This window comes from Lycium barbarum, chromosome 11 (genome assembly GCF_019175385.1).
Source record: "Lycium barbarum isolate Lr01 chromosome 11, ASM1917538v2, whole genome shotgun sequence".
NCBI classification, from domain to species: Eukaryota; Viridiplantae; Streptophyta; class Magnoliopsida; order Solanales; family Solanaceae; genus Lycium; species Lycium barbarum.
This window is the reverse complement of record NC_083347.1, coordinates 14,578,203-14,602,603: the sequence shown is the minus strand read 5'-3', so window position 1 is coordinate 14,602,603 and position 24,401 is coordinate 14,578,203. Positions and strand designations below refer to the sequence as shown.

The window sequence follows — 24,401 nt, the reverse complement described above, 5'->3', positions numbered from 1 at the left end:
AGAGGAAGAAATTGAAGATTTGATAGCTAGCGGACCGGACCAAATGGAAGACTTTGAAGATATTTCCATGACCGAATATGATGTGGGGGAAATTAACCAAATGGTTCAAAATTGGTGATTTTATTATTCTACTATTTTTGTACAACTCATGTATTATTTGCAAGTTAAAAAAAAAATACAACTTGCAAATAAATGTTATCCAAGAATGAATAAAATATATGGCTCATTGAGCTTTCTTCTATTTACTTGTGTTCATATTTTTACTTTTATTAAGTTAGGAATATACCTAAAATATACTAAGAATATACTTATAAGTATATTAAGTTATATAGTATACTTAAACATATGTAAGTATATATAGTATATATAGAAAAAATAGTATATATAGTATATAAGTAAGTATATATAGTATATATATTAAGTATATATACTTATATAGTATATATAGTATATATGTAAATAGTATATATAGTAAGTTATACATATATGTAAGTATATGTAAGTTATATATATATATGTATACGAAAAACACTATTCTGTATTGCTGACTTGCTGTTAGTCAGTAAATATTTACACTTTAATTATAAAATTGTATAACATATGTAAATATATCTACAATATACTAATAAATACTATAATATATATATATATATATATATATATAATACAAAAAAAAAAAAAAAAGATTTTAACTACTCCAAACCAAACCGGTTCCAATTTGGAGTTTAAAACCGGTTAACTGGAACCGGTTAAACCGGAACCGGTTAACCGGTTAACCGGTTCCTTAACCGGTTACCGGTCCGGTTCCGGTTGGAACCGGTTAACAGGTATAGTGTGAAGTACCAATAATCTAACGTTCCTTCCTACTCGCATACCTTGGCTCCAATTCGTATACCTTGGTTTAGTAAAGTGCATTGTGCATTTGTGCTACTGTGTTCCAACAACTAAAGAAATTTTATAATATAAATAAAAATACTACCTTATTGTGAAAAGAAGGTATAAATAACGTCCACAAAAAGAGCTCGAGGAAAAGGAAAAAAGTTCGAAAAAACAAACTAAAAATTATGTCTATAATCTTCAATAGTGGAATGTAATAAAGAAAGGGGATCTAGAAAAAAAAATGCAATAAACAAAGAGTGAAAGGAGAAAAAGAAATTAGGAGACATAAAGCCTACCACGCAATCATCGTGGTCGGTCATATTTAATTTTTTAAGGTCGGTCATTGGGCTTATCCCAAACTTAACTTCTTTCTTTCTTTCTTAGTAGCCATTTGGCTATAAAAATTATGCATTTTTTTTTCGGAATGTTTTTTCACTTGGACGTTTGGTCATAAATATTCGAAATACAACTTTAAATTGTATTCCAGATGCTTTTTAAATTTTTTTTTTTTTTCATTTTCTTACAATTATATTTTATCAAAAATTACAATTTCAAAAATTATGATCAACTCTAACTCCAACTCCAACTCCAACTTCAAAAATTTAAAAAAAAAATAAAATATTTTTTATATTTATGGTCAAACGGCACCTTAATTTCCACAACCCATGATTTTCACACCTAGTAAAGAAAAAAGAAAAAGGTCAAAAATATGAAAACAATACTGTATATATAAAGTACAGAAGCAGTACAAATCCACAATACGACGAACCTTCCTGTTTTAGCAGTGAAGCCTAAGCAAACTCCCATTCCCAAATATATCTCTTATCTCTCTACCAAGAAAAAAAACTTATCTTTTGAAAATCTATTTCTTTATTGGTTTTATTTATCGAAACGAAACCCTAGTTTTTGGATCATTTTCAATGGCATCTGGATCATCGGGTCGACCAATCAATACCGGGTCAAAGGGTTTTGATTTTGCAACAGATGATATACTTTGTCCGTATGAAGATTATGCTAATCAAGATCCCTCTAATGGAAGTACTCACTCTGATCCTGTGATGGCTTCCAATTCTGCTAAGGTACTGAGTATTATATTTTTTTCCTAAAAGTGAAAATTATTTGTAATTAAGCTAGTTTGACCTTTAGGGTTTTGTGATTTATGGGGAAAATTAGTGAATTTGATTGTTGATTGTGCTAATTAGTTGCTGGATTTGAAATTTGCTGTTTGATTTCTCAAATGGTCACTCAACTAATAGTTTTTATCTCAGAAAGTCGCTTTCTTTGTTTAAAAAAAGAATTGGAATTAAGAGGTAGGATGACTTTGTGAGGTAATAAATATTAATTGAGTGACCATTTGAGAAATCAACCCCACAAAAATGCCCTTGATCAACGCTAGGTTTATGTTTTTTGTTTGTTTGTTTTGTGTTGCATTTTTATTTTTTTTAATGAAAATGTAATCTTTTGCTGGTATGGAACCGCTTTAGCTTGTGCTTTAGTTGTTAGGATTGCTTGAGAAATAGAGATGGGGAGAACCAAATTCATGGGAAATAGGAACAACAACATATCCAGTGTAATCCCACAAGTGGGGTTTGGGGAGGGTAGAGTGTACGCGGACCTTACCTCCTTACCTTTTGGAGGTAGAGAGGTTATTTCCGAAAGACCCTCTCATAGGAAAATAGGAAGAACATCGAAAAGCCTGCTGCTGCTTTAAAGCGAAGGGGATGAAGAGAGCGTTCCAATACAAATTTTTTATATGCTTATTAATGTGATATGAGGGGCATTGGTGGTTCTTCTCCTAACTTGAGTGGTCTATGAAGAGATGCTTTTGGTTGAACTAGAGGTTGTTATTTAAATCATTGTTGATGGTGCTTACCACACTCTGCCTTATGTTCATTTGTTGAAGAAAGAGTTTGATTTCCATTTCTGATACAAACTCTGTTCAATTGCTTTGCTTTTACAACTTTGACTTTGATGCTTGCGTTTTTTGGTATTATTCATTTTGCTCTTTTCTTGCTGGCACGGTGAACTTTCCTGTGACATCTTTCTTTGCTTTAAAAACTCTAGAAACTGAAATTATAGAAGAGAAATTATAAAGACAGTGTATAAAGATCAAAAGCAGAAGAAGAATCGGATGAACAATCCTCTTTTCACTATGTGGACAGTGTGGTTGGAAAGAAAATGAAGGTGCTTCAGTGTAAGGGAGGAAAACGCTTCGATTGTAAAAATAGATGCATTCAGAATTAGAAGTATAGTGTGATGCTTCTTTCGATTTTGGAATTGACACTTTGCTGGATTTCTTGGATTCCCTTGAGATTTGAGGAATCTATATCCAGTTAATTTCTGTAATTCTGTGGAGCTTGGTACTATCTGGTTATTTAATAAAATATAATTTTTCCCGATATAAAATTTTAAAAAAAGAGAGTATGTTACTTATAATTTTTTTTTTATAAAGACTGAACTTTCTTGGCCCTTGGTTAGTAGCTGATTCAGTTAGTAGTAATCATCCTTGAGATTCTGGCCTGTAACTGGGGAGCTAAAAGCGTTGATTCCTCTCCTTTACCTACACTTTCGCAAATTATGATCTAGCCCTTCTTCCCTATGTCTTCTCCTTTTTTTGAATAAATAAATCGATGATATGAAACTGCAAAAACAGGTGACTAAAGAAGTTTGGCCCGGGGGAGGGGGGGATACTGCCTCAGGCCAATCTGCATATGGGGTATATAAGAAGTTGCATTTCATAGAAAATCATTTGGTGTAGTATTGATAAGAAAGTTCATTTTGCACAGTAGCCTCGAGTTGCAACTGGTTTTAAGGTCTGATGGTGAGATTTTTGTCCCTGGATTGCAGTGTATGTTTTATCTGGCACATTGAAAATAACCATTAAATAGTTGCACTAACGGGTACTCCACCATAATGGTTATGTAATCTTTGTATGTATAGTTACAAAGATCCATGCTATTATATGCATGTTACTTATCCAATTGGTTTTCTTCATTTAGTCGGGAGTGTGTAAACGTTTACACTCGTATTTATAGGAGCAGTAACTTTCTTAGAATTTAACTCAATTTTGCTCTTGTATTGAGTAGGAGTTCCACAAAAGCAGAATGACGAGGTCATCAATGTTTCCTGCTCCAGCATATAATCCTCCAGAAGAATCTTCCTTCAACCAAGACATGATATGTACTGTTGAGAAGACCATGAAGAAATATGCCGACAATCTCATGCGTTTCCTAGAGGGGATCAGTTCACGCTTGTCGCAATTGGAATTATACTGTTACAATCTTGATAAGTCTATTGGAGAAATGCGCTCTGATTTAGTTCGGGATCACGGTGAGGCAGATTCAAAACTGAAGGCTCTTGAGAAGCATGTGCTAGAGGTTAGTTACCTGCTTTCTGTGGGAGTCGCCTAAAGTTACTGCTCCCTTATGTCTTGAACTAGTTTCAAATTCACCTGGCATTGTCACTAATATTAGGCAGCGTGTAATTACTGTAGTTTAAGTGAGGGATTTTGGGAAGTGCTTCTTTGTTCTTTACTTGCCAATTGCAATTAGCAGTTTATGCATGCAGAATTATCTTGGACCAGTAGTTGCTGGAGAAGTTTGTGTGTTGCAGATCTGTTTTTATCTTTAAAACGAGACTGCACCTTAGAGAATTTTCTAAACTAGACATCTTCTCCATTAGTTAAAAATGGACACAGTTGACAAATTGACTTGTATGGTTTGCTTCCATATTTCTCTGCAGAGACGAGCCTCTCTTTTTTTTTTTTTTTTGGGGGGGTACTTGAAGCTTTAGATGCACTTTCTGATATATAATTATGACTCTGAAAGTTTGTGTTTGTTGGTTCAAAGGCATATGAATAAATTCTTTCTGGCAATTTTCAAGTTGCTCTTTGGTGTTCAATGGTTTTTCCATCACATTGTGTGATAACTTAAATAGCTCTTGATTCCGATAAAAAACTTAAATAGCTGTTGATTGACTTAACTGTTCTTCCTGCAGGTTCACAGATCTGTACAGATTCTGAGAGATAAACAAGAACTTGCCGAAACTCAAAAGGAACTGGCCAAGCTTCAGCTTGCACAGAAAGGATCAGCTTCATCCAGCAATTCTCAGCAGAATGAGGAGAGAAGTGCTCAACACCTGTCTGATGACAAAAAATGTGATGACTCATCTGAAGTGCATGGACAGCAGCTGGCTCTTGCACTACCCCATCAAGTGGCACCCCAGGCTTCTCTTACTAACCGACCTGTGGAGCAACCACAACAGCCACCTGTCCCCCCTCCACAATCAATTCCATCCCAAAGTATGCCACAGTCACAAGGCTATTATTTACCCCCTCCTCAGATGGCAAATCAACAAGCTCCACCACAGCCAGCGCCAACTCAGTTGTCTCAAGGTCAATATATGTCATCCGACTCCCAGTATCGAAATCCTCAAATGCAAGTACCACCACAGCCAGCGCCACATCAGGTGAATCAGACACCACAACTCCAGTCAATTCCCCAATATCAGCAGCAGTGGGCCCAACAGGTACCACCCCAACAGGTTCAACAGTCACAGATACCAACTATGCAACAGCAAGCTAGACCTACACCACCTGCTGTTTATCCCTCTTATCTGCCCAGTCAACCAAATCCTACTCCTGAGACAGCGCCCAATAGTATGCCAATGCAAGGGCCATTTTCTGGATTATCTCAACCAGTCGCTAGCCGTCCCGAATCAATGCCTTATGGATATGATAGGTCTGGTAGGCCCCTTCAGCAACCGCCTGCAACACCGCATCTTAAGCCTTCATATGGTGCACCAGGCGATGGGTATGCAGCTAGTGGAGCTCATCCAACACTTTCCCCAGGGAATGCATATGTGATGTATGATGGCGAAGGCACAAGGGGACATCCGCCGCCCCAACCGAACTTTCAACAAAGTGGTTATCCTCCATCCAGCTTCCCTCCCCAAAATCCGCAGCCTACCCCCAGTGCAAATCTGATGGCTCGTCCAACTCAGTTGGTGCGCAACCATCCATACAATGAGTTGATTGAGAAACTAGTGAGCATGGGCTACCGAGGTGATCATGTTGTTAATGTGATCCAAAGGCTCGAGGAAAGTGGTCAGCCTGTTGATTTCAATGCTATTCTGGACAGGATGAACGGACATTCATCTGGTAGTTCTCAGAGAGGATGGTGAGTTCAAGTGATCAGGCCCAATCTTTGTAGTAATGTTCTGAAGAGGTGACTCGAATACCATTTATTGCTGAATAAGGAGTCATGTTAGTAGCGTGGAATCTGGTGTATATGAGATCTTTAGATGCATTGTATATTTGTCATGTCTTCTGAAGCTTTGTTATTTTACCCGCAAACTTCTGAAGCTCTGCTGTTAGTTGCAACTTGTAAGGGGTTTGCACCTCTGTTTAAAATTGAAAGTGCTCTCTTTCTTATCCTTTATTGATCGATGCCTAGTCGAGTATATAGGTTTACAATCTGGATAATCTGTTTGAATTGGTCTGACTATTATCTTTAGATAACCAACCACCATGAGTTGGGATGGGCAAATGGAGACAATGTGTATCCGGAGAAACGTTGTCAGAATTCACTTCGAGGTTTGCAGGTGTGATGCTTGTTAAAAATTTGAACTTCAACGTATAGAGAGTTCTTTTTAGTGGGATCAGTTTCTGTTATGTATTTCTTATGCATCTTTTCTGTTATTCATTGGATTTATACGTGTATTGATATGTACATGCAAGCATATGAAAGGGTGTCAGGGTGTATAAAGGAAACCGATAAATCGCATCAAACTGATAATCCGAATTAAATCATTTTTTCGCGGATTGCCCTTCTTTTGGGGCGGTCTTTAAATTTTGCCCTCATATTTGTTGTCTTTAAGTTTTGCCCTTCGCTTGGATATCTGAGGTTCTGGGTTCGAATTCCCGTTAAGGCATAAAAAAAAAATCGCAAGGCAAGGCTGGGGGAGCGTATGCCGGATCCGGCATGCAATCTTTAAGGAAAAACTAAAGTTATGCCGAAGGGGCAGACTTTGTTTTGAGGCATATATATATTTATTTTTTTTGCTTTTTAATGCAAACTTTTAGTTATGCCTTAAGGAAAAGTTCCGTCTTATGGGGCATACTTTTAGTTATGCCTTAACTAAAAGTGTGTCCCATACAACATAACTAAAGGTATGCCCCATAAGGCTGAACTTTTCCTTAAGGCATAACCAAAAGTTTGTCTTATAAGGCAAAGTTTATGCTTTAAGGAAAAGTTCTGCCTTATGAGGCATACTTTTAGTTATGTCTTAATTAAAAGTTTGCCTCATAAGGCATAGTTCCTTAAGGAAAAGTTCTGCCCCATAAAACTATGCCTTGAGCAAAAGTTATGCCCCCTCCGGCATAATTTTAATTTTTCCTTAAAGACTCCAGCATACATTCTCCCCAGCCCTGCCTTGCGAAATTATTTTTTTATTTTATGTCTGAGCAAGGGTTCGAACCCAGAACCTCAGGTATCTAAGCGAGGGGCAAAATTTAAAGACCACAAATATGAGGGGCAAAATTTAAAGACCACCCCAAAAGAAGGGCAATTCTGCGAATTGCCCGAATTAAACTGAAAAAAAAAACCCGACTAGTGATTTGGTTTGACTTGGTTTGGTTTTAAAAAGAAAAATCCGATCATAATTGGTTTGGTTTGATTTTAACTAAAAAAAAAAGTCAAATCGAATCAACCCAACCTGACATTACATGTATAAAATTTTATAAATATTTCTTACACTTTTGCATAGTTTATTGTCTTTTAACATATTATTTCAAGCTTGGATTTAAAAGTTTGAATGGTCCAATTAGTTTTGTAGCCCATAGATGTTAGTAACTCAAATAAAACCCAACAAAAATCAAATCAATATTTAGGGAAAGTCACACAAATACAACTTTTTCAAATAGTAATTAAAAAGATTACAACTACTTTCGAAAAATTAAATAAATACAACTTATTCAAAATTTTAACTTCTTAATTACAAAAATACAACTTTTTACATTCCTAAAATATTAATAATACTTAATTTTAGGAGTTACTACTATTAATGCATATCCACTTTTTGCTTTCTCTCTCTTTCAAAATCATTAGAATGTAATTTTCCAAATAAACATAACAAAATCAACTTCAAATCCCATATTCCATCTACCGTTTAAAAAGACTTTTTTTTTCTTTCGTTTACTCTTTTTTAATCTTCTTTTTTCAATTTCACTTGATGATGATTCAATTATTTTTTTGTGATTAAAGAAATTATCTGAATATATTAATATTAAGCAAAGTACATGAAAAGATATGGTATATGGAAATATGGTATAAGAAATGTACATGAAAGCATACCTTAAAAAGTATATGGTATATTCAAATTGGTATATTTAACTGAAAGGATGTTATCAAAAATTTTGTGAATATAATAGTAGAAACTAGTATATTTAAGTTTGTATATTATATATAGTATATAATATAATAATATTATTTGTGTATATAGTATATAATATTACAATATACCTAATATATGAATTTATTACTCTATGTGCCAACCAATTGTACTCTACAATAACATATAAAATATACAATATATAGAAAGAATAATATAATTACTTATTGATTACCATTAAAATAGGATCTTAATTAATAATTGGCACCCCATCCCATAAAACTTGGCTTCCTTTCTGCCATCACATATTAATTATTCAATTTTTTCTCTCTTCCATGAAATATGAAAATTAACTCAATTAAATTTATATTTGTATATATTTAATATAATAAACAATATATGCCAAATATATACAATAATGTATGTGGTCACAATAATGTATGTGGTAATATATATATAATACTTTTTGTTTACTATACATTAGAAATTATTTTATATATAGTGTATACTAGTTAACATACATAAAAAATAATATTATATATAGTATATAATAGTGAAATATACGTAATATATAAGTACAAGAATATATATACTTGTTCAAGAAATTGTATAATATATATCATATAAACAGTAGTATACTATTTTATGGATTAAAATGTTAGCTGAGTATATTGGGATGTTTAGAAAAGAAATTAATGTGTTCTGATATGTATTTAATTTGGTTATCACTAATATAGTAAATCCCTTATTATTAGCCTTTGATTCATAGCAACATTTTTTTTTAATTTATGGTATAAAATCATACACATACCCTAAATATAGAGTATATATTGTAGATTATGTAATTTAGTTAATAGTTGTAGATTACGAAATATTTTACTTATTTACTTGTATTTATGTAACTTCCCATATTAATGCTAACAAAAGAAATTCAATTCTAACACTGGGAATGACAATAATGTTGGATATCTATTCTTTAGTTTTTATGTTGGTTTAGAAAGTGAAAATACATAACTTAATTTTATTTTTATCCTTAATATCTATTCATGTAATTAATACTTATTAGCCGTACTTATTTTAGCATGACTTAGTACTTTTAGATTAAGATCATTTTCTATATGCCTTATAAATTAGTCGTATTTATTATAGCGTGACTTAGTACTTTTAGATTATGATTATTTTATTTTATACAATTTCATTACTTCTTTTTGTTAAATATTTTAGTACAATGCCATCTCTCATCTCACATTTTGTGTTATTTTCTTAATAAATATCTTAATTAAATAGTTATATTTTACAAGCACCAAAGAAATATTTGAAGTACAAGTTATATGTTTTGTACGAAGACTTTACCGAAGAAAAACCCGAAAAATCCGAGCAATCTGAAAAAACTGAGAAAACTCGAGGTTAAAAAATCCGACTTTTGTTGATTTGGTTTGATTTATATATTTAAAAACCCGATACAAATTAGCTTGGTTTGATCTTTTAAAAACCCGAATTAACCCGATTCATGTGCACCCCTAAAAGGGTTTTACTCCAGCTGTGGAACCCATTTTCGGTAATATCCTTATCCACTTGTAGCATGTGTTTGCTTCCATTAATTACTCTTCAAAGGAGTACAGGTAACACTGGACCACACTTTTGTCATGCCCATTTGGCATTCCATTTCACACCATGAGAATGAGATATCGTCAAATGTTAATTGCCTTTCCCCCATTATATACGGCATCCAACGACCTTCTATGCTACGTTTGATAATTTTTTGTTTCACTTTCAATTTTGTTGTTATGATCATAACCTTCTATGCTAAGTTTGATAATTTTTTGTTTCACCTTCAATTTCATTGTCATGACCATAACCTTCTATGCTATGTTTGATAATAATTGGTTTCCCCTTCAATTTCGTTGTCATGACCATAACCTTCTATGCTACGTTTCATAATTTTTGGTTTCGCTTCAATTTCGTTGTCATGACCATGTCTTTTAATGTGTTTGGCTTTCCCTTTCTTGTCTTGCTGGATGACTACTATGGAAAAAGATGACGACTACCTACCCCTCCGCCCCACCCCCCACTCTCTCTTTTTTTCCCCTCTAAAGCCCCTCGCTTCACTCATTTTTGAACTTCTAATCAGAGCTGGCTAAATTTAGAACGACAAAGACCAAAGGGTAGTTGATTAGCCCTACTAGTCAAATACAGGAAAAAGAGGGATGGTTTCGACCTTTTTTTTTTCATCGTTTCAGAATTGGAAGTGTTTTCACTAGTAGTTGCACAAAGAGGAAAAATACCGATAGAAAAGACAATAATATTTGGGGAAAAGCATATTAGAAGAAGTCATATTCCTGAGTTCAAGTGCTTCTTCCATGCTCCAAGGTCTATGTTATAAACAATCATCAAAAAAGCCAGACTTAGGGCTTGTTTGGAAAGCCACCAGGTAATTGAAATTGGGTGTAATTACACAGTTTGACCTATTTGTTTGACCAAATAATTACACAGTTAGATGAGAATTGAGTGTAATTGAGAGGGTGTAATTACACTTTCCAATTCTCAAGGGGGGCTGAGAATTTGGTGTAATTACATCCTATAATTACAGGGTTACATTTTTAGTTTCTTTCTTTTTTTGTTTTATTTTAATTTCATTTCTTTTAAAATTTATTTTTTATTTCTATTATTTTTATTTCTTTTTTATTTTTACTTTTTAATTATTTTTATTTTTTAAAATATATATTTTTCTATATTATTTATCTTTCATTTCCTTTCTTCTCATTCCCAACCTTAACTTCTTGTATTTCCATGTAATCGCTCGTATTTTTTTTAATTATTTTATTTATTTAACATAACCGTATTATTATTCTAATTTTTGAAACTACACCTCTTAATATTAGAAAGAATAAGTCATTAACAAACTTGACATATAATGAGCGATGTTATTAAATTAGAATTTCGTTGTGAATGAGATTATAGACTTATACTTTGAGATTATAGACTTATACTTTCCCTTTCTTTTGAATTATATTTACTTAAGTTACTTTGGAACTTACTTATATAATGTTGGAATTTGACATAAGAGTATTATGTTAAACATTTTCTTTTGGATTTTGAATTTAGGTTATATTTTCGATTTTAATTTATTTGCTTTAGTACTATTGACTTGTTATTTCACATTGCATGCTTCTTCTTTTTTCACTTACAATTGATAGATTTTTTTTTTGTTTACCATTGATAGTTTTTTTTTTGTCAAACATTTGTATAATGTTATGGCATTATATTTATAAAAAAAAACAATTGTCAAACATCCAATCCATGATGTTCTCACAAAAAAAGTCAACTTTTAAGTTTTATAATTAATTAAAATTAAAATATTATTAATTTGAAAAATAGATATCAATTATTTTTTACAATATTAGTTACAAATATATGATTATTAATTAATATATTTTCAAGACACAATGTGTTGTTAAATAACTAATTTAATATCATTTATAAAAGCACATATTTTTAAATATTAATTTTATTTTTTATAGTTAAATTTATTTTAAAATTAAACTAAATGTGTAATTACACTTGTGCAACCAAACAACACGCTTGTAATTAAACTGTAATTACATTATGACAAACAAACAGGTCATTGTAATTACAATACTGTGTAATTACTAGGCTGTGTAATTACTACCCTAGTAATTACACCAATTCCAATTACCAGGTGGCTTTCCAAACAGACCCTTAAACGTTGAATTTGGGATTGGGGTACTTTCCTAGAGGTACAAAATTGATTGGGGTACTTTCCTAGAGGTACAAAATTACCGGAAAAAAGTACACGTGATATATGCAAAACATATGGCTATATTGTTGTATTTATCCGGTAAAAATCTATACATGATATATACAATTATACAATTATATTGTTGTATATATCCTGTAAAATCATATACATACATGCAGAAAACATATATTTACGTTGGTGTATGTATGTTGTATGTGTCACTGAGCTAGTGTAAAGCTTAAAGGTTCAGACGAACCAAGTAACTTTAATCCAAACCTTGTATTTTTTTTTTATAAGAAATTCATTGAATACGTATATATTATTAATTTAGAACCCTGTAACTTTAAAAAAAATTATAATTCCGCACCCATAAGCTTCAAATCCTATCTTTACTGCTGCCAGACATACAATTTTGACCACTACCAAAACACCACCATAACCATCATTCCTTCAACCATAACAATGCAAAAACAATTTCCCTGCCGAGAAGACGAGATAGGAGAACTGGAACTAACTAATTATCTTATTGACATGTTCCTCAAGATCTTCGTTGGATCTAAATTATTCTTTGTATTCATATAGTACGGCAAATCAAGATATCTATTCTATACAGTGGGGAAAGAAGGGTTCCATGCTTTGCAGCTAAATTCATCTAGTAAGGCTCAATTGCTATGTTTTAAAAAATTTGCTATATTAAATAATTAAGTAAAAATATCCCTAATAATGATAATTAGGCTTCCAAATTTGCATCTCTAGATAATATTCTCGTTGAGGATTTGCCTTATATATTTGTAATAAGCCCAAAGAATAGTTTGCATAACCCAAATAATAAATGATGACATATAAGGCTTACGTTGACACCCAATTTTGTCCCGCCTCTCCTCCGAAATACCTATTTACGCTTCTAATATTTTTGGCAAATTAAAAAATATATTTATATTTTACTATAATTATTAGCCTCTAATCAATACCGGCGTTTCATTATTCTATTACAATTACTAGCTATTATTATTATTATTATTATTATAATTCACAATTTTTATCATTTCGGCATTTTACCAGCTTATGCACACGCATCGCATTTATCATCGCGTAATTTAATAATAGCATTTACTTACTATTGAATTTCAAATATATTATCACACGGCTATTACGCCGTCATTTTATTTTCATCTAAATACTAATAAATACATACTTTATATTAGGGGATATTTGAGCACACTCAGTATATGATTAATTTAAAATGGGTCTCTTATTTAAATTTAGAAGCCAAACTATTTCTTCCATCCAGCCCAACACTTTAAAAACAACCAGCCCAAATCAGTTAACCCATCATTTTAATTCACCCCAACCCAATTTTCAGACCAGCCCACATATTCAAACCACCAGCCCATTATTTTAACCTAATACCCAGCCCACTACCCGAATTTACCCGACCCGGTCCAGCCCATCCCCTTATTTTTTTTAAACCCTAATCCCTAATCTCTTTCCTTTCCCTTGATCTTCTTCATTTTTTTCTTTCAGCCGCCCCTATCGCCTCTCTCTCCTCTCTCGCGTTCTCCCTCTTTCATCGTCATCCACCACGCCGCACACCCCGCTCCCACTTCCCTCTGTTCCTCACTTTCCTCTGTCCCCCGCTCCTCTCTCTCTCTCTCTCCCGCTCCTCCTTCAAACAAAGCGAAAAACCTATAAAGAGGGGGAGGTTGAATCGTTGAAGGGGACCGGATTTTGAACTCGAGGATCCCTTACTTAAATCAGATAAAAAAAAAAACGAAATAAAGAAAAAAGACGGGAGATCCCTTGAAGAACACAGATCGGAAAAACCCAAAAATCCCCTAGAAAATATTAAGTTCGTAGCAGTTAAATATTCTTGATATCGATTTAACATACTAAATCAGTTTTTCTGTTTTATTTCGCCCCCCGGTATTGCATTGAATCTGAGGTACGCAAGCTCAGATTCGGTAAGTTCGAGTGTAGATCTGAAACCCCCGCACCCCATTTCGCTGCACCCGAAGAAGGTAATTCTTTCCCTTTTAATTTCTGTAGCCTTTGTATTATTTGAGTGTTAATCATATGTTTAGTTTGAGTAATCAGCACGTTTTAAATTTTAGTTAAATATGTGGTTTAGTTGTATACTAGCTCGAGCATGATTGGTGTATTGACCGTGGAAAATGTGTATGATTTATGGTCCATTCTACTTAAATTTCCCGAGTTAGCTATCTGTTTGATTGATGCAGTCATATTCAGCATGTAAATGTTAGATGTGTAACCCTGTTGGATCTTTACGTTTATAGGTTTAGAAGTGCATGAAAAGTATATTATCTCTACTTCTTTATGTGGTATTGTCAATATAAGATTTCTGTTTAGTGATCCTGCCTAAATCACAGAGTCTAGGTAGTCGAGTTTGTCGTTAAATTGGTGCTGTGGATCTCGGAGATATGTTATTGGAATCTATTATTGTTCGCAAAGTGCATGGTCGACTCTAGGACAGATACTTTATGCTTGCTAAATTGAAAATTGCATTTTTTGAGGCTGAAATGTTATGCGACTTTAGTAATTAAAGCAACCAAGGTCTTGTATGCTCCCTTAAATGACCTTATTTAGACCATGTGGACTGCGTTGTCAATTTGTCGTCTGTTTTAGTATCTATAACCTCAGAATATCTTCTCTGTTTGGGTCAGAAACCTTTTAAGTTCGACCCTTGGCTATTTAAAATTTGTGTTGGCATTCTGCTGAAGCTTGTGATCAATAATTGAAACTCTTTGTCGAGATTGGGTAGTGAATGCTTGAAGTTCTGTTATGCGATTGAAATATGAAGATTCCCCTGTTGGTGTGTGAATTCTGAAATTTATTTCCTCCTTAAGCAAATATGGCTAAAACATTTTCATACTTCCCTGTTTCATCATTCGAAACCAGCTTAAGTTATTTGGTTTGTAAGTTTGAAAATATGCTCATCATGGTTATTTGGTTTTGTAAGGTATTTGGTTTGTAAGTTTGAAAGTATGCTCATCATAGTCTGAAACCAGCTTAAGTTATTTGATTCATGCCTCTTCCCTTTCTTTCCTCCTTTACATGTTAACTAAAGAGTATTTATACTAAGAGATTTTTTTTTAAATCTGCCATTAAGAATGTAGATTGGTAGAGTTAACTTAAGATTGCAAGAAATATAATCTTATCTATTTGATCAATCTTGAATATTTGCTGCCCGGACAACCTGTGCTCTTGGACATCATTAATTAGGTATCAGTTTCACTGCTTGCTGATTTCTCAGTAGTTTACATCCTAAGATTCTTTTTTTTTTAAAAAAATTCGGATTCCTTAAAAAATATAGGAAGTTGAGCTTCTTTTCTCTGCCTTGTCATTTGAAGTTTGTCTTTCTTTTAAAACATAAATTGATCCCTGCTTAAACTTATAAATATGACTGAGTCTGTTTGGTTACCCTGTACGAATCTTACATGTTCATGCCTTAATTCAGTTCAGCTAATTTTAGTTTTATTAGCATGTTTGTGTCCGTATGTAGTTCATGTGAGTATATTGAGTGTTCATGCCTCTGTATAATTGAACCTTTATGCAGTATTGTATTTCTGTTCTCCTTTAACCTTGTTGAGCATCTGAAGCCATGAGATCTTGTTATGACCTTGCCTGATATTTGAGAGCGTTTGAATGAGTTTCATTTAATGAATCAGACAACGCTGGAAGTTTAGCTCAATTAACCCCTTTTAAAATAACTGATTTTTCCAGTATTCGGAATGTCATGTATGTCTTCATAGATCTTTATTTTGCCTATGTTCATCGACACTAGTATGTATGCATATCTGTTTTCAGCCCTTTGTCTTTCCCTCTGATAAAATATAACTGTGATGGTTGAATATTTCGTTGGAAGAGTCTGTACCTTTCTTCTAAAACTTATCCATAAGGGTTAGCTCTACTATTTTTGTGCAGTTACATGACAATATCTAATTATCAATGTCTAGCTTGTGTTAACAATGAGAGATTTATTTGTGGGTAAACATCATGTGAATTGCGAACTTGTATCAAAAGTTAATACCAAGAAATGCCCGTCTTTGTGACTTTTTAATCGTTAAACTGTTGGATGTGAACTTCTAATGTGGTGTTAGTTCTGTAAGAGTAGAAGGGTAAAGGATAGAAATTCATTTTCGTATGTCCCTCCCAATAGAAACATCGTTAAACATTCCTAAATTGCGGCAAATGATTAGCTTTCTAAGAGGAAAAGAATGTGATAAAAATAAAACTGTTTTGCTTCCAGAGATCAGTGAAATTCCATCTGACATGCAAGGTGGATGTGTATTTTGGTTTTCTTGGAGTTTTCCCAATTGCGTATAAAGATTACAGTTTAACATTACTTATCAAACTACCAATTACTGGAGCGCAAAAACTGCAGTATGTCGGTTGGCGGATCTTTTTTTTTTTTGGCTTCAGTAGTATGAGTTTGCAGCAACTCGAAGGCTTTCATTTCTTGAGCACCAACTAAGTTATTCAGTGATATAAAATAGACTACATGGGCTTCAGCCGTTTCTTTATTATTGTACCGTTTGGGTTTGAACATTTCCTCTAAGTGTCCTATTATTGCATTATGTGTTAATTCAATCTGCATATTAGTTTCTTTATTTAGGCCTTAGTCTTTTATTAAATACTAATCCTTTTCTTTTGTTTTTGTGCATAATTGTCGCATACGAGTCCGAGGGACTCGTCCCCTTTCGCATTCGATGTTGGGCTAAAAGCCCAACGCAATTATCTCGAGTCTGCCCCCATCAGTTCTGTCCGCATCAAAAAATAGAAAACAAAATTCTGGGCCAAAGCCCAATGGACGGGAACAGCCCGCAGCAGCAACATATAAAATTTATTGGGCCAAAGCCCAATAGCATGAATAGTTCGCAGCAGTTGGGCCTGGAAAATGGGCCAGATCCATTTAGTTTTTTTTTCTTTTCTCTCTTCCTTATTATTATTGTTGTGCATTTTTTTATTTGCTTTGTGCGACTAATATCTTATCTTGTTTTATTTTCTTAACTTAGATGAATTTTAGTAAATTAGTGAGTTTAGCTTTAGTATAATGGGTAGTAAATTTAAGAGAGATATTAACATTAGTTCCATAAGTTTCATTCCCTTTTATATTAAAATTATTTATAGTATTTATTATTTGGAATAATTTGATTTGCAAAATGGCATGACTATATATTTAAGTAAAAGGGAATCATATTTTTATCCTAAACATTTCAAAACGTCACTAATATGCAAGTATAAACTCAAGTATGTTTTACAAATAACTCTTCAAGTTTGAATCAATCACGCATATTTTTAACTAAGCATAGTTAATAAGAATTAATAAAAAATGAAAAAAAGAAAAACTCACTTCCTCTTGAATCCTATTCATAAGCCTAGATTTTTCTACATTGCTATATTCATATAACATAATTTATCCAAAGTTGAAAATTGCTAAATCTCTTCTCAAAAGCTATTATTTATGGGCAAATTATCAGATTTCCTACAAGTCTCATCTTTGAATAGCATTCATTATATTTTCATTTAAAGTCTAAGCGACATTTATAAGTCTTATTTGAAAGTAGCGGTTAAAGTCCTCTTTTGTACAAATTATTATATTTTCCGTAAATCTTAACTAACATTATTTTTCTTTAAAACCTTAGCAATACTCGTAAGCCATTTCTATATTTAGCCTTAATTAATTAACCTAAGCTTGGCCGGATAATCGTAGTTAACAGATTCTAAAGGATGCCTAACACCTTCCCTTTAGGATAATATAAAACCTTTACCTAGAATCACACTGATTAAGTAGACTATTAATGGAGGTTTAGTTAGCTTTACCTTAGTTAATAATTAGGTGTCCTAATTCACCTCAAAATCAATTAGGTGGTGACTCCTTAAAGTAAAACAAAATAGGAATCTCCAATATGTTGTACTCTAAATTAACCCGGTTAAAATGGGGTGTAACAGCTTGGCGACTCCGCTGGGGACTTTAGGTTCTTAACCATAACAACTTAGGTTAATTAATATTTTGTCGGATGTTTTGTTTGTTTTCTTTATTTTGCCATATATGCTTTTAAATGCTTTATTGTTTTATTCTTTATTTGCCTTTGCTATATAATATGTATTGGCTTTAAATTGGCATTCCGCTCATACTTCTTCCACTCCTGGAAAATTCACACAAATTCACACACTTAAAGCGGTTTCGCGGTTCGCGGCCGTGCACTACTAAATTACCCCTTTAGTTGGATCGATCTTGTGGATTTAGTCGATCGGCGGTGCAGTCGACGGCCACGGACTTTCCACTCCCAAGTTGTCCGCTTGGTGGAGCCTTGTGTCATAGGAAAACCACACTTAGTCTACCTAGGTAGAGCGAAAACCAAAACCTTGTAAGGACATGCATCATTTTAAACCTAGGAGGCTTAATACCCTTGGTGTATTAAGTTCATTAGTCAACCTTACCAAATGTCCAAATGAGTCTACGACTCTAAGTGACACTATTCACTATCTATGTGCATTATTTGAAGGATAAATATGTGGAATATGTGGACCTAGTACTCTATAGATAAATATTTCGAAAAACTGACATTTTGTTGCAGGTTGTCGTGGAGCATCCAATTAATGCCGGAGGGTTGAAGACAACTAAAAGAAATTAGTGGAGATGAAGTGTTAGATATCTTTGATTAACTTCGAATTGTATTATTAAACTGGCATGTAATAAATTTTTATCATTCTTGTAAATTAGTTTTAGGAAGAGTTATGGAATGATACATAAAAGACATGTTTGTCGTTCAAATGTTCGTTAGGCCTACCTCTGGCATAAAGAGGTCCCTTGCATTATAGAACGCGATGTATTATGTGCAATAATGTGTTTATGTACAATAACATGTCCTTACCGTATACTAACTCATTTTTCTTTTTCTTTCTTGTTTTATCTTTTTCTTTTAAACTTATTTTTCGAAACAAAAGGTTGACTTGTGTTAAAGGGGAACTGGCGGAGCATTCATAATCACCTGGTTAACCAAAAAAAATAGACTCTGACTCATTACTAATCACCTGGTTAACCAAAAAACACTCGTTTGATCAATGCAACCACTTCATCCGAGTCATCTCTTAGTTTACCGATCACAAGTAATCCCACATCCTCTAATGAACCAGAAACACATTTGAAGATCATTGCTCGTCTGGAGCAACGAGTTGCTGAACTGAGTCGTATGGTACTTCAAAATCGGTCATTTTCTCAAACTCCGCCACATAGGACTCCATCTCATGGGATTCGTCGAACTTTGCCCATGCCACCTCCATTCCCAAACTTGGATGAACTTAACCAAGCTAGCTATTTTACCGCTTCTCGACCAGCTCATTCCGAACCAGGCACCCACCTCATAATGCGGGTATTTTAAATTTCAGTTCAGGCACCCACCTCATAATGCGGGTATTTTGAATTTCAGTTCAGGCACCCACCTCATAATGCGGGTATTTTGAACTTCAGTTCAGGCACCCACCTCATAATGCGGGTATTTTAAATTTCAGTTCAGGCACCCACCTCATAATGCGAGTATTTTAAACTTCAGTTCAGGCACCCACCTCATAATGCGGGTATTTTAAATTTCAGTTCAGGCACCTACCTCATAATGCGAGTATTTTTAAATTTCAGTCCCACCTCATAATGCGGGCATTTTAATTTCAGTCGGGCGCCCACCTTCCCATGCGGGTATTTCATTTTAAAGCTCTAGCACACAAAGCAGAGTATGCATCAGGATCTAGGCACACAACCCGATCTATTCATCAGGGTCCCAACGCACAATTTGTAGTCCCTTTCAATCCATGGCTCTGAGTTCGGTCGCCCCTCTAGCAATGAAACATTTTCCTCCCCAACAAGTTTTCACGAACTACGTCTGGCCTGATTCCTTTGGGATACGTAGGCAACCCAAGGCGGGTTCGGCCCTTCTATTTTAAAATTTCAAAATCTTTGGTTTGTCCAACCATGTTAGTCCCTATAAGATACATAAGGGTTTTTGTATAAATTTTTGGTCTTCCCGTTGTTTAAATTGATGTGTCCTAATATCTTGAAACTGGGACAAATTTTTGAATTCGGTCAAACCGCTTCCAAAAACTTTCATTATAAGTTCTCACTTTTCAATTGTTTAGAACCAAACGCCTTCAGGACTGGAAACTGGGACAATTTTTTAGAAGTAGCACAAAAGTGGTCTTAAATGTTCAGTGATTTTAAATAAAAGTCCGCCCATATCTTTCTAAAAATGTTGATAAATTTGAATTCGAATCTTCACAATCATTTTATCTATTAGAGCCACTAAGTATTCCCTTTCGAAGTCAGCCAAATCTCGTTACTCTTATTTTCAAACTACACTCTTTATTACTTATTACTGAAACTCCTTGGCGAAGCGAAATATCTGGTGGGGCCTCGAAGAACGTGGATGCGATTGAGACAAGAATCAATTCAAGGACCAAGTTCCCCAACAAGCACAAGTCAACCAATTTTCTTTAAACTCACAACTTTTCTTTGATGAGACAGGTTTCAATTAACATAGATGTGGCGCATATTTGACTCTTCTTCAAATTTTAGTTATGGACGTGAACAAAGAGTTAGCCTTCTGCAAAAGACAAATATTTTTCAATGTGGATGTAAATTTAGCTTGCGCTAAACGGTGGATGTTGTTCCATTCTTCATGAAATTTTGATCGCAATAGTGGACATGAATTTATCTTCTCAACCAAGGGCTGTAGGCGTAATTCTTCCAAACCCAGCTATTTACATATTCTTACCACTAACAGTTGTTTTAGCTCGTGGCATTTCTCGATGGATCAAGGACGCATAATCGTGGATTTAACCTTCTTCGAAGTGGATACGAACATGGTCACCTGATTATCGGTTTAAATTCCTTAACTTTATCATCACTTCATACATATTTATTTATTTCAACTCGCTAACAAGTTCTTTTTAGAATGTAGTATTTAATGAGATGACAGGATCGAAATCTTGCATCATATGTTAAATCGTGGGGACAATTGTAGATTTAACTTACGTCACAACGGGACGTGAATTAGGATGTGGAATTATATCTCTTCACGAATGGTTTTGTGAATGTGGACATAAACGTGGATATACATTTCTACATTACAAATTGTGATAGTGGACGTGGATTTATATTTCAATATCGTAGATTGTGTGGTCGTGGATTTATTTTCTGCATGGTGGATATGGACGTGGAAGTGAATTTATTTTTTTACATTATAAACATTGTGGATGTGGACGTGGAGGTGGATTTATCTTTCTCGCATTATACAATTTGTGAAAATGGACGGGGATATAAATTTACATGCTACGCATCTTGTGGACATGGACATGAAATTCTACATTATAAAATTTGTAGAAGTGGATGTGGATTTATATTTTTACCGAGGATGTGGACGTGAAAGTGAATTTATATTTCTTACATTATAAAATTTTGTGGAAGTGGACGTGAATTTATTTTCTGCATTGTGGATATTGTGGACGTGGAAGTGGATTTATCTTTTACATTATGAACATTGTAGACGTGGACGTGGACGTGGATTTATCTTTCTTGCATTATAAATTTTGCGAAAGTAGACGTGGATTTATCATTTTTCACACGAATGACTTCGTGGATGTGGACGTGGATGTGGATTTATATTTTTACATTATAAAATTTGTGGAAGTGGACGTGGATTTATTTTTCTGCAATGTGGATATTGTGGACGTGGAAGTGGATTTATCTTTTTACATTATAAACATTGTGGACGTGGACGTGGATGTGGATTTATCTTTCTTGCATTACAAAATTTGTGGAAGTGGATGTGGATTTATATTTTTGTACCGTGGAAGTGGATGTGGATTTATATTTTTATACCGTGGAAGTGGATGTGAATTTATATTTTTAACCATGAAAGTGGACGTGGATTTTTTTTTTGTACCACGAAAGTGGACGTGGATTTATATTTTTGTACCACGAAAGTGGACGTGGATTTATATTTTTGTACCACGAAAGTGGACGTGGATTTACATTTTGTACCGTGGAAGTGGACGTGGATTTATATTTTTTGTACCGTGGAAGTGGATGTGGATTTATATTTTTTTGTACAGTGGATGTGGATTTATATTTTTGTACAGTGAAAGTGGATGTGGATTTATATTTTGTACAGTGGAAGTGGATGTGGATTTATATTTTTGTACAGTGGAAGTGGATGTGGATTTATATTTTTGTATAGTGGAAGTGGGCGTGGATTTATATTTTTTGTACCGTGGAAGTGGATGTGGATTTATATTTTTACACCGCGGAAGTGGATGTGGATTTATATTTTTTGTACAGTGGAAGTGGATGTGGATTTATATTTTAGATTTCCTTAAAATGAACGTGGATGTGGATTTAGCTTTCGTTAAAGTGGATATCAATGTCGACTCAATTCTTCTTCAAGTGGAAGCCATAAATTTAATTCATCTCCAAAGTATGTTGTGGATTCAACTTTCAAAACAGGGGTTACAAGTGTAAACTTCTCCAACCCTGTCTTATTTACACATATATTTCTTTATTGCTAACAATTGTTTTTAGCTTGTGGCTTTTGACAATATTAAAGTTGGTATCACACATCAACTCGTGGAACTATTTCTTCGGCAGCGAACTGGGGCAATTTGTTGAGAAGGTTAATCAGACTTCTCGACAAGAGTCAATGATCTACCTCGAACACTCGTCCCCCAATCACAAATATTCTGCTTGCATTCGAGCACACTCAATTTTCAGAATTCACAAGTTATGTCATAATACCCAGTGTCATCATAATTCGACACTGGGACAATATTTTGCGAAGATTCGCGCCAATCGGGATTCATTAGTCATAAGATATCGTAGTTATTCCAGAACTACACCTGGCCTAATTCTTGCGCAGCCCGAGGTATGTAGGCAACTCGGAGACCGGAGTTCGGTCATAATCCTCTCAAATTTCCTTTAGCCGGGACAAAATAGGCTACTGAGTCAACGTCTTTGCCCGACAATTCTTTTCATCACTACCGGGCAAAGAGGGACAAGTTGTTGACACCCAATTTTGTCCCGCCTCTCCTCTGAAATACCTATTTACGCTTCTAATATTTTTGAAAAAAAAAATTATATCTCACTATAATTATTAGTTTTTATTAATACCGGCATCGCATTATCCTGTCATTATCTTTTATTACCGTCTCTACTACCATTATTATTATTATTATTATTATTATTATTATTATTAATATTATTCCCAATTTTTATCATTTCGGCATTTTATCCCCTTTTGCATATGCATCGCATTTATTTCGCACAATTAATAGCGTTTTTTGTTTTGTCAAAATGTTATTGCACAGCTATTACAATGTCATATAATTTTATCATCTGAGCACTAATAATTACATATTTCATTAAATAATATTTAGTCCGTATTAATTCGGTCCATAATTAAATCCTAAGATTATTTGGGCTAAGGCTTAATTCGTAAGACCAGCCCACATTTAATTCACTACTCAGCCTGCATTTTTTATTCATCAGCCCATTTTAATGCCCAACCAACATCTTAAAACAACCCAGCCCACTAACCTACCCGACCTGACCTGTTTTAATAAAGGAAACCCTTTTCCTTCATCTCTTTCCCCTCTGCCGCTCTTGTCTCTCTCTCTCTTCTCTCCCGCTCACCTCTCTCTTCTCCCTCATTCGGCTCTCTCTCTCTCCCTTTCCACGCCTCCACCACGCCTCTGTCTCCCATTTTCTCTTGTCCCCCACTTCCCTTTGTCCCCCGCTCCCTTCTCTCTCTTTCTCCTTCATCATCTTCATCCCCCACCACCGCCGCCTACACCCCGCTCCCACTTCCCTCTGTTCCCCACTTTTCCCTGCTTCACGCTCCTCTCTCTCTTATTCACAAGCAAACCCTAGATTTCCCCTATAAATAATGATTTCTATGTTCGTCGAAGAGGGGGATTTTTGGAACACTGGTTACAAGTTGTTTTAGCCGCAGAAACCCCTTAGAGATTAAAGTTGAAAAATCCCAAAAAGTTTTCCAAAATATCAAATTTGCAGTTCGTTGTGATAGTTCAAAATATCGAATCAAAAATACTCAAACAATTTTTTTTCGTCTGTTCTGTGGTTGTTGTGAATCCGAGTCTCGCAACCTCGAATTTGAAGTGTTTCGAGTGTATATCGAAGGCTTCGCACCCACTTCGCTGCACCCCAAAAAGGTGAATAATTTTCATGCCTTAAGTAATTTCAGTGTTTGAATTCTATTTTGTTTCATGTGTTTATGCTTAGTTTATTGTCAAATCCCGCTTTGGCTTTTGAAGTTTCGTGATTAGTTCAATGATCAATAATCAGTTT

At 34.2% G+C, this 24,401-nt stretch overlaps 1 protein-coding gene across 1 annotated transcript; it reads left to right on the top strand.

Moving 5' to 3' along the window:
- Window positions 1–1,633: 1,633 nt before the first annotated feature.
- Window positions 1,634–6,317, top strand: LOC132620409 (uncharacterized). The gene is made up of 3 exons (XM_060335069.1): window positions 1,634–1,958; window positions 3,966–4,256; window positions 4,876–6,317. Exons 1-3 carry the CDS (start codon window positions 1,800–1,802, stop codon window positions 6,058–6,060), a joined length of 1,635 nt encoding a protein of 544 aa, XP_060191052.1. The 5' UTR covers window positions 1,634–1,799; the 3' UTR covers window positions 6,061–6,317.
- Window positions 6,318–24,401: the final 18,084 nt, after the last annotated feature.

Excerpts from the sequence above, each read along its gene's own strand:
- LOC132620409 (XM_060335069.1), top strand. The coding sequence starts at position 1,800 with ATGGCATCTGGATCATCGGGTCGACCAATCAATACCGGGTCAAAGGGT. Across the intron at positions 1,959-3,965 it reads TGGCTTCCAATTCTGCTAAG|GAGTTCCACAAAAGCAGAAT; the intron begins GTACTGAGTATT and ends TGTATTGAGTAG. Across the intron at positions 4,257-4,875 it reads TTGAGAAGCATGTGCTAGAG|GTTCACAGATCTGTACAGAT; the intron begins GTTAGTTACCTG and ends TTCTTCCTGCAG.